The sequence below is a fragment of the Neomonachus schauinslandi genome, chromosome 15 (genome assembly GCF_002201575.2).
Source record: "Neomonachus schauinslandi chromosome 15, ASM220157v2, whole genome shotgun sequence".
NCBI classification, from domain to species: Eukaryota; Metazoa; Chordata; class Mammalia; order Carnivora; family Phocidae; genus Neomonachus; species Neomonachus schauinslandi.
In genome coordinates this window covers 2,651,493-2,662,509 of record NC_058417.1, presented here as the reverse complement: position 1 = coordinate 2,662,509, position 11,017 = coordinate 2,651,493, and the positions used below count along the sequence as shown (strand labels likewise).

Sequence of the window (11,017 nt, the reverse complement as noted above, 5' to 3'; positions counted from 1 at the left end):
TCGGGGCGGCCGCTTACCTGGCGGCGGGGGCGGCGGCGGTGGCGGGGGCAGCGGCGGCGGCGGCGGCGGCGGCGGCGGCGGGAAGAGGTGGCAGCCGGGGGGGCTGTGGCGGTCGCGGCCCCGGTCGTGGCCCGGCCCGCGCCCGAGCACTCCGTCGTCGTCGTCCTCCTCGTAGTCCTCGTCGGCCGCCTCCACCTCCTCCTCCTCCTCGTCGCCCTCTTCTTCCTCCTCTTCTTCCTCCTCCGACACCACCATCTCCTCCTCCTCCTCCTCCTCGTCCCTCAGAGGGGAAGCCATCCTGTGGCTCTGGCCCCCCCACCCCCCCCCCCCCCCCCCCCCCCCCCCCCCCCCCACCGCTACCACCACCACCTCCTCCTCCTCCTCCTCCTCCTCCTCCTCCTCCTCTTCGGCGGCGGCGTCCTCCTCCTCCTCCCCACCGCCTCCCCCAGCCCCCCAAACCCCCGGGCCACCCCCCTCCAGAACCCCCCCTCGGGGCCGCCGGCTGAGGAGGGGGGCCGAACCACCCCCAAAAATTGTCTTGGAAAAAATTGAGAGACTTTTCCCCCCCCTCCCCTTCCTCCCAAGAGAACAAGAAAGGGGGATTAAAAAAATATATATATATAAAAGTTTTCGACTTCTCTCTGCCCCCCTCTCCGTTGCTTTAAATATATTTAAATTCTGAGGGGGGCGCTCAGAAATATTTCTCAGAGCTGAGGCACTAAGATGGCCGCCTTGAAATTATTTTTAAAACAACCCCCCCCAGCACCGCCACCCCCTCCATGAAGAAAGGGAGAGGGGGGAAAAAATCCCCTTTTAAAACAAAATGGCTGGCTTAATATTTCAGTTTTCACCCCCCCACTCTCCTCCCTGTTACACCCCCATCTCCAAGCCTCTACCCAGAAACCCACAAATTTCTCCCTTTTTTCATAACTGATTAGTGCACAGATTAATAGAGATATTTTCCTTGTGTACTGTGTGTGTGTGAGTGTGAGTGTGTGTGAGTGTGTGTGCGCGTTGGGGGGGGGCATGAAGGATTTCTGCATAAAACAAAAATGGCTGCTCTTTCTAACTCCCCCCCTATAAAAAAATATTTGAGGGGGGGCATTAATCAGTACTCATGCTCAGTCTGACATCAGCATAAATTGTTAAAGGTTAACTAGTTAGATACTAGTCCAACTAGATTTAAATATTTTTCTTTTCTTTACTAGTCTCTTCCTCCCCACCTCCCTTCTCTTAAAGAAAAGCTTTTTTTTTTTTTTTCTGAATACTTCAGAAGGGAGTGGTTTGATGTGAAGGTTTTTTTTTTTTTTTTTTCCCCTTCAGGCATTGAAAAGGAAAAGATGAAATATATGTTTATATATAACTCTGTTTCTACATACCTCACTGAAGTCAAAACGCATTTAATTGTGTACGTATCCTTCAAGTGAGGAGCGGGGCTGGATTTTTCTCCCCTTTCTTTTAAAAAAGTGACAGAAATTCTAGTGACTTTTGGGGGAGAGATATGAATAGATACGATGATTGAGGTTTTTTTTTTTTTTTTTCCAAAGGAGTCCATGTTTGATTCTCCCCTTTGCCCAGCCTTTTCAGTGATTTATAATTGTTGTAAATTTTATCTGCACTCTTTTCTGCTTTACCTCGTCCTCCCCTCCCCCAATGGCTCAGACTATAAAATTCATCTGACTTGGGAAATTAATTTAGGGGTCAGGAGTACAGATTTTTAGAATAAAGGGGAAAGAGTCAAGTCTGAAAAATTGTGAAATTGTTTTCTCTCTTCTCCCGTTGCAGTATATTTCCCTTTCTCCATGATCTCGGACACTGGTAAAGTAGAAGAAACTGAGGTACGATGAAACAGAAAAGTCTCTGGGACTGAGAAAAAGACAGAGGTAGGGGTTCCCCCTGGAATTTTCATTCTACTTCCTTGGCCCATGATGTCCCACCGTACCCCAGTGTTTATCTCAGAAGTGGTGCCGGGAATCAGATGGAAGGTTGGAAAGGAGTCCTAAAGTAGCTTTCTCATCCAGAGATCCATCAGAGAAGTCCTCTAAAACTTGCCTCTTGAGCGGTGCCGGCAAAGGAAGGAGGGCAAAAAGCTCATTTCTACCCTTTTCAGTCCCTGTCACCTTTCCTAACTAACTCAGGCTTCCTCCCATTCTTTTGATCTCCCTTTGCCTCTTCCTTGCTTCCCCTCCTTTGCCTGGGGGACCCTTTCTCTCCTGGGTTATTTCTCTACCTCTTGAGCAGAGCTGCCAGCACCCCCCCCCCTCCGCCCAGCAGTGCTCAGGAGCACCTCAGACGACGGGGAATACTGTGCCAATGTTTGCTTAGGAGGCTGGAATATTCTTTATTGATGCACCATCCCCCATATACACACACTGATGCACTTGACCGAGTGAGGATGTCCATCTTTTTCTTGACCTGGCCTTTGGGAGTCTCTCGGCTGGGCTCCTGCGTCGGTCCTGTGCCGAGTCTACCTCTTGTCCCTCTTCTGTTCGATTGTGTTCTGTTCCCTCTCTCAGTCTCTTTGTGCGAAGCCATCTGGGTATCCCCCTCTTTCTGTACCGGGGCTTCTCTGTGTGTGTGATTTTATTTCCTCGCCGACACTGACTCCCATCCCCGCGGCTCTCAGCCTCTGTCACCTCTAAGTGACTTTCCACCTCTGTCTTGTTTCTGTTTACTTCTGTCTTCCGGGCTCGGCCTCCATGTGTCTGTCTCTTCCTCCTGTGTGCCTGGCTCCCTCCTCTCCCTGGCCCCTTGGCGTGTGTCGGGGCGGAGTGTTCCCACGTGGATGTGGGCCAGCCCTGCACATCGTGTGCGCCTCGGCCTGCCTGCCTCGGTGTGCCCCCTCCCCGTGCGCCGAGCACCCCTGCCCGCCCGCCACCGTGTGCCAGGAGCTGCAGGTGCGCGCCCCTGTCCCCACATTCGTCATTCCTTCGAGTGTGCTTTGCATGTGGATCTGCTCGTTTGCTTCCTTCTTCCTCTTGTCCGGGTCCCCCTCTGTCCGCCCACCTCTCCTCTCCTCTTTTCTCTCCCACCGACCTCTCTCGCTTTGCCGTCTTGGATCCTGGCTCCTGCCTGCCTCTCTACCTGCTCGCTCCTGTTATGGTGTCTGCCTGCCTGCCTGTCTGCCCCTCCCTGACTGGCTGGCAGCCTCTTTCTCTGGCTGTCTGTCTGCTTCTCTGGCTGTTTGCCCACCACTCTCTCTCCAGCCATCTGTCTCCCCGCCTGCCTGTCTCTGTCACTTTTTTAAGCCTTCGTCTCTTGGTTTGTCTACCTTCCAGGCCCTGCCATGCTTCCCTATCTGGGTTTGCCTCTTATGTTGCTCTTCTCTGTGTTCCTCCCCTTATGTATGCCTGCTAAGTTCGAGATTTTTTCCCTCGCCTCCCCGTGCGTCCGTCTGCTTGCCTGTCCGCCCTGCCCGCTTCGCTGCCGCGGGCTCCCCGTCCAGTGCTTGCCTCGTTCTCCTCCGGCTGCACGTCCGCTTTTGCTCCCTTGGCTTCCTGAAACCTGCTCCCCATCCGCGGCGGTGGCCTCTCTACCCCAGAGCTGTCAGTGACGCCCTCGCCCCGAAGACTCCGGGCCTTCCTGCTGCGCCGCCCGCCCTGCCTTGTCTCCCTGCTGGCCTCCGCTCGAGGGGGGCCCCGCTGCTGCTTGTGTTCCTTGCTCCTCGGGTGGTCGGCCTGCCCCGGCCTTGCTGCCATCTTCCCAGCCTCCCCTGCTCTTCCCGCCTTTTCTTGCCGGCCGGCTGCCTGGCTGCCTCTCGCCGTCCACATCTCCGCCCCTCTTCTTCTTTCACCTTCTTTGCACGTCCCTCAGCGTCCCAATCGGTAGCACACACGCGATGCAAAACGTGTGAGGCGCTAGTGGTGTCCCGTGCCGCGTGGACCTCCCCCATGCCCCTCTCGGCCGACCCCCTGCCCCTCTCCGCCATCCCCCTGCCCCTCTCCACCGGCCCCCTGCCCCTCTCCCCCCCCCCCCCGCCCCTCTCCACCAGCCCCCTGCCCCTCTCCGCTGTCCCCCTGCCCCTCTCCGCCGGCTCCCTGCCCCTGTCCCTGAGGCAGCCGCCACTTTGCGCTTCTCAGCTGTCGTTCCAGACGAGGGTCTCCCCGGATCTAAGTCCCTTGCCGTTTGCTGCCCTCCTTCCTCCTTCTCTCCCAGTCTTGCTGGATGCTTCTTTCTCTGTCACTCAGCCACTCCACCTTGGCACTTCACCGGGCCTGCCAGTTCTTGCTCCTTTTCTTTTTGCTTCTACTCTAGGGCACCTGTCTTTCTGACGGACTGGCTACTTGTTCTTGCGGCTGGTACCGGAGGCGTGCTCACCCCTGCCAGGCTCCCCTCTGTGTGGGGTGCTACCTGGACACAGCCCAGCTCTGCTGGTCCCCTCATCGCCCAGCCATGGATCATGTGGATCAACTGAGACAGGACGTGGGGGCCCCGTCGAACTGAAAAGTACCACGTTCTAAGTTAGGTAGCCCGTGGGCCCAGCTCGTGTGCACGCGTCCGTGTGCAGCATTCACAGGCCTCTACTCTCGATCCCTGGGCCTGTCCAATGAGGGAGTCTTCCTCCCGGTCTGAAAAACTGCTTCCTCCTACGACTTTGCTCCCTTTTCCTCCTTCCCGCCGGCGCCTCTGCCCTGCCACCTCGAAGATGATGAGGCTCAGGCTTGGGGGGAGCAAAGACATGGCCTCCTCTGTCCGCGTCTCTCCAGGAGGACGACAAGGAAAGTTTTGCACAGAATGCACCGCTCTTTCCTCACCCGCGTTCCTGACCCGCACGGTGTCAGCCTCGGCCTCTGGGCCTCTCTCCCCTTTCCCGCCCTCCCTCTCTCACTTCTCTTTTCTCGGTTCTGTCTTTCCCCTCAACTGTCTGTCTTGGGCTGCATTCTAGCGTCCCTCTGATTGGCCACCTTCCCCCTCTTCTGTCTGATTGGCCTGCATCCCTCTGTCACCCCATCTGTCTGCTGGATTCTCCCTGTCTGCCTGCGGGGTAATGTATGTGATGGCGCTTTATCAGTCACAGAGCCCCGTGCAGCCTCAGACACTGTTATCTATCATTTTGTCTCCTCTCTCTCCTTGTTCTCTTCCTTCCTCGGTCGGCCTGCCTTCTCTCTTGCCCGCCGCCCGTTTGCCCGCCCGCGTCTCTCCTGGCGCTCTTGCCAGCCTCCGTGTCACTCATTCTCCTTTCCCCCCCTCCCCAGCCTATCTGTATGTCCGTCCTTACGCCTTTTATCTGGGCCTGCATGTCTCCCCGTCTCTAGGCGCTTGTCTCCCCACTTGCCAGTGTCAGGGTGGACACCACTCCCTGACTTTTTCCATCCTCCATACTTCAAAAACTAAAAATCAAATACAAAATTAAAGTGCCATATGACTCACGGCTAGGGGAGAATGGTTTTTGTTTTTACTGAGAAAACCATTAAAGTGAGAACAAGGAACTTAGGCAGGCAGCCGTCAAATGCAAACCAGAAATTAGACGCCACCCTCCCGCCAAGAAAGAACTAGAAGAAAATTGTGAGGGACTCCTAAGCCACAAGATTATTTCTTTAACGCATAAGCAAGAAACTTACCCAAAGCAAGAGCCTCTAATCTTTTCTGGTACGTGGAAAGTTATAAGCCCTTCCCCCAGGAAAACAGTATACAGTTGACCCTTGAACAAGACACCCGGGTTTGAACTGCGCGGGTCCACTTACATGTGGATTTTTTTCAATAAATATATTGGAAGATATTTTGGAGATGTGCGATAATTTGAGAAAACTTGCAGATGCGCTGCATAGCCTAGAAACATAGAAAAAAATTAAGAAAATGTTAGGTATTTCACAAACGCATAAAATACACGCAGATACGATTTTATCATTTGCCAACTTAAAATATCACCCAAACTGTTTTTTTTTAACGTTCAAACTTATGCACAAAAACACCTAAGAGACCATTGCTATCTTTTCATTTTTGATGTCTGGTGTTAGTAATGCACATCCCCCGTGTATAAGGTCTAGCGTCGCATCCTATCAGACAGCGTAGACGGAGGTACTGACAGATGATTCATCTCATAAACAGATGACATAAACTTACAGTAGCGATAAATACAGAACTGTAAACGCATTTTCCTTATGATTTTCTTACTAATGTATTTTCTCGCAGCTTTATTGTAAGAATACAGTATGTAGTATGAATAACACGCAAATTATGGGCAACCAACTGTTTACGGTGTTGGTGGGGCCTCTGGGCTGTCAGTAGTTACGGTATGGGGCATCAAAAGTTTTTCCACTGTGCAAAGGGGTCAGCACCTCTAGCCCTCGTTTTGTTCAGGGATCATCTGGTATATGCAAAATACCACGTATGTTTTCACAGTGTTGGGAACACCGGGAAATCTGTGGACCCCAGGTTAAAACTCTGATATAGGGACTAGTGACAGCGATCAGTAGGGCACAGATGTGTTCTCGTGTCACAGGCAGGTCAGAGGACTGAAAAATCACTCTGCACTCTGTGATTTTCTACTCAAGGAAATATCAAAGAGGTCCCTAGTTGTCTTTTGAAATAGATAGATGAGTGATAATGAAAGTCATGTGAATGCCTCAGATATTCTAGACTTACTCATGGAATTTTAGAGAGAAGGGTGTCTAGACCAGTGGTTTCCAAATGGCTAAGTAAGCTTGCTACTCGTCCTTTCCTGGGAAGGTGTCCTTTGTTTTGAGATTACATATTTCTTCTATAGATTTTTATGTGGCGTAAATATAGAACATACTATATTTATATATAACAAATGTATGTTACACGTATATGTATGCTTATATGTTAATAATATATTTGTTAAAAAGGTCTTTTCTAAAAATGAGGTGGATCTGTATGGAAGGCAGTCCATAATAGATTTTATGAAGGAAGAGAAAGAAAGACTTTTTATACTGCTGTACAATTTGAAAGTTTTTCAACATGCACTTTTTATAATTATACATCTTAAGTATTTTTTTACTAAATAATGGAGATAGGTATATAGGTTTGGGTTTTGTTGTTCTTAATGTACTTAAGACAAGAAAAAGTCAGCAACTCCATGTTGATCACTGACTTTTTGTGTGTTTTTGTTTTGTTTTGTTTTGTTTTATACATTTTGCTGGTTATCAAAATCCAAAAGTCTGGGATCTACAGCTTTCATCTAACCTCTTCTTGATTTCACAAAGAAACTTCAGTTCTTCATAGGTCACATTCATGATTTGCCATATTTGCATACCACCCTGTACTCTTGTACGTTTGCTATTTTTCTTTAGGTCAGTTCACTTTAAGTTAAACAAATGTCCTTCAAATTTTTGTTTTTAAAGTTTATTATTATTTTTTAGTAATCTTTACACTCAACGTGGGGCTAAAACTCACAACCCTGAGGTCAAGAATTGCATGCTCCACCGACCGAGCTGGCCAGGAGCCCCAGACAAATGTCCTTTAAAAAGTAAATTTCATATTATTGAGAAACAATATCTATAAGTCCTTGATTTGATGAGGTAATTACTTCCTAATTTATTTTTTTAATATTTATTTATTTAGAGAGAGTGCAAGCAGGGGGAGGGGCAGAGGCAGAGGGAGAGAGAGAGAAGCAGACTCCCTGCTGAGCATGGAGCCCAACGTGGGGTTCAGTCTCAACGACCCTGAGATCATGACCTGAGCCAAAATCAAGAGTCGGACGCTTAACTGACTGAGCCTCCCAGGCGCCCCATTCCTAATTTATTTTAAAATACGAGTAATTACTGCAATAAAAATAAAAACATCTTACATGCAATCAGTGGTGTTGAGACCATATTTTAGGAAACCTCATTTCATCTAATTTTGTAGGCACAGAAACTGGGGCCCACAAGTTGAAAGGATTGCCTAAGATCAAGTTGGTTGTTAGGGACAGAACCAGGACTTGAGCCTCTATCTTCCAATCTCTAGTCTGGTGTTCTTTCTGCTATATATGAGATGACCTGTAAGTCAATGCGATGTTCTCAGGTTTTAAAGGAACTAATATGTGAAATTGGTGGCCACATATATAACTTACTATCTCTAACAACTATATTGTAGAACGGGCAGTAGTCAACTTAATTGTATCTAGTACACTTCTAAACTTTTTTTTTTTTTAAAGTAACATGCCAGCCCAATGTAGGGCTTGAACTCACCACCCCGACTGCCTACTGAGCCAGCCAGGCGACTCTCTAGTACACCTTTAAACATACATGTTTTCTCGTTTTTTAAGATGTTATTTATTTATTAGAGAGCGCGAGGAGGGGGAGGGGCAGAGGGAGAAGCAGACTCCCGTGCGGGGGATGTGGGGCTCAATCCCAGGACCCTGGGATCATGACCTGAGCTGAAGGCAGATACTTCACTGACTGAGCCACCCAGGCGCCCCTAAAAATACATATTTTCTGACACACAATTCCATTCCTTACCATCTACCCTGACAGTCATCACACTTGTGTGTGCAGAAGGTGACGGGTGCAAAGATACTCATTACAGCATTATTTGTAATAGCAAAAAATTGGGAACACCCAAATCCCTAATAGTAAGGAATTGCTAAATCAACTACCCAGCAATTAAGAAATGAGTTATGGGGTGCTTAGGTGGCTCAGTCGTTAAGTGTCTGTCTTCGGCTGAGGTCATGATCACAGGGTCCTGGGATCGGGCCCCACATCTGGCTCCCTGCTCAGCGGGAAGCCTGCTTCTCTCTCTCCCACTCCCCCTGCTTGTGTTCCCTCTCTCACTGTGTCTTTCTCTGTCAAGTAATTAAAATATCTTAAAAAAAAAAAAAAGAAAGAAATGAGTTACATCCACGCGGTAAGGTTCTTTACTATATTACCAAATGGCAAAAAGCAAGCTGCAAAACAATGTATACGTTATAATATCATTTAGTTTATGTTCAAAGAAACTAAAAACAAGGCTGTATGTTTCTACAGATACACACACACATATGTATGTGTGTATATATATATATGTATATATAAATGCCTTTAAAAATTCTGGACATAATACATATCAAATTGGTAATAGTGGTTACTTTTGGGAAAGAATAGTCGGGGGTATTTAGCTGCTGTATTTATAATTCTGAATTTTTACAATGAGAAAATATTTATTATATGTGTAAATAGGCACCTGAGTGGCTCAATCGGTTCAGCAGCTGATGCTTAGTTTCTGCTCAGGTCTTGATCGCAGGGCTGTGAGATTGAGCCTTGTGTCAGGCTCTGCGCTCAGTGAGGAATCTGCTCATATCTCTCCCTCTGCTCCCCCTCCTTCATAAATAAATTTAAAAATCTTAAAAAAAAAAAAAAAATTTAAGTAGCCTCATGATCACATTAGCAAATGAAGCCAAATACGTCAAAAAGTAGTATAATTTCTCTAAAGAAATCATTCTTCACTAATCTCTGACTCTTTGAGGAGAAAAATACATAAGCAAGGTATAATCAGTGGATGTGATGTAAACTTTTGAAAACAATAGTGAGGTTCTAGTTTAAAAAGGAATGAAAGTATGAAGGGAATAAGGGTATAGAAGAGCACTTATATAATATGGTACTGTTGATGAGAGAAAAAAATATGTAAATATCCATAAAGTATTTCTAGAAGAATATATGAGAAACCGTAGTAGGTACCACTGGGAAGGAAAACATTTCTTTGCTGTGCATCTTTTAAAGCAGGCTGGGAATGTTTTAGTGACCCAGGGATTAGTTGGGTGGAGGGAGGAGAGCCATTTGAGTTCAGACATAAACACACCAGAACCGTTAACTAACAATATGGGGTAATGATCATTGCTGTGGGCTATAAAATCAGAGAATTCAGAGAAGAGAGACCTTGGTTCGGAGAGGGGGATCGTTGAAGACCTTTCATGTGTAGTTGCATCTGAAGTAGGCCCCCAGAGATCACTAAAATTTACAGCAGATAGGAGGAAGAAGGGCAATCTGTGTCGTTTAAGAAAGTACTTAGCAATAGTGTGTCGACCCCATCTGGCTAGGGTGGTAAGGTCATGATAGAAAGTTCTAGTAGATGTTGGTAGCGCTTGAAAGGGCAAGAACTGTTAGCTCATCAAGTGAAGAGTAGAGGCCAGAACCTTGGAGGAACTTTGAAGAATGGGTGGGGGCGAAGAGAAGCCAAAGGGAAAACAGAGATTGCTAGAGTGGTAGGCGCGCCCAATAGTGTTACTGTGGTGGATCGAGGAGACAGCTTCTGGAAGCAAGAAGAGGGCAAGAAGAGCGCCAACTGACCGCTCCTCGAATCGTGACACACAGAGTTAGCATACGACCCAGCGATTTCAGTCTTAGGTATACACCCGGGAGACTTGACAAGTGTGTCCCCACAAAAACGTGCACGTGAATCTTCACGGAGCATTATTCATGACAACCCCAAAGCAGAACAGCCCAGATGCCCATCAACCGATGAATGGAGAAACAAAATATAGTATATCCACACAGCGGAATGTTACTCAGCCATAAAGGGAAATGAAGCAGCAATAAACACTGCAGCAGGGAAGAACCTTGACTACATCACGCTAAATGCAAGAAACTAGATAGAAAAGGCCACATATCATATTCCACTTCTACAAAGTGTCCGGAATAGATTAATTCACAGAGGCAGAAAACAGTAGTGTTTGCCACAACTTGAGGGGAGAAGAGCATGGGGAATGACTGCTAGTGGGTAGATTATTTTTGCAGTGATGAAAATGCTCTGGAATGAGGTAGTGGGGTTAGTTGTACAGTCTTGTGAACTTTATACTAAAAGCTCAAGGGGCACCTGGGTGGCTCAGTCGGTTAAGCGTCTGCCTTCGGCTCAGGTCATGATCCCGGGGTCCTGGGATCGAGCCCCGCGTCAGGCTCCCCGCTCTGCAGGGAGCCTGCTTCTCCCTCTCCCACTCCTCCTGCTTGTGTTCCTTCTCTCGCTGTCTGTCTCTCTCTGTCAAATAAATAAATCAAATATTTAAAAAATAAAAGCTCTTGACCTGAACACTTCGAAATGATGAATTTTATGGGATATAAATTATATCCCACCTTTTTTTTAGAAAGTGCGAACTGGGAAAAGT

At 47.9% G+C, this 11,017-nt stretch overlaps 1 protein-coding gene across 1 annotated transcript in view; it reads right to left on the bottom strand.

The window, feature by feature from the left end:
- Positions 1 to 297, bottom strand: part of CHD3 (chromodomain helicase DNA binding protein 3) — a 24,245-nt gene extending 23,948 nt beyond the window's left edge. Inside the window, exon 1 of the mRNA XM_044921861.1 lies at positions 18 to 297. Within this exon, the coding sequence (XP_044777796.1) occupies positions 18 to 297 (280 nt within the window). The remainder of the gene's footprint in view (positions 1 to 17) is intronic.
- Between the last annotated feature and the right edge of the window lie 10,720 nt (positions 298 to 11,017).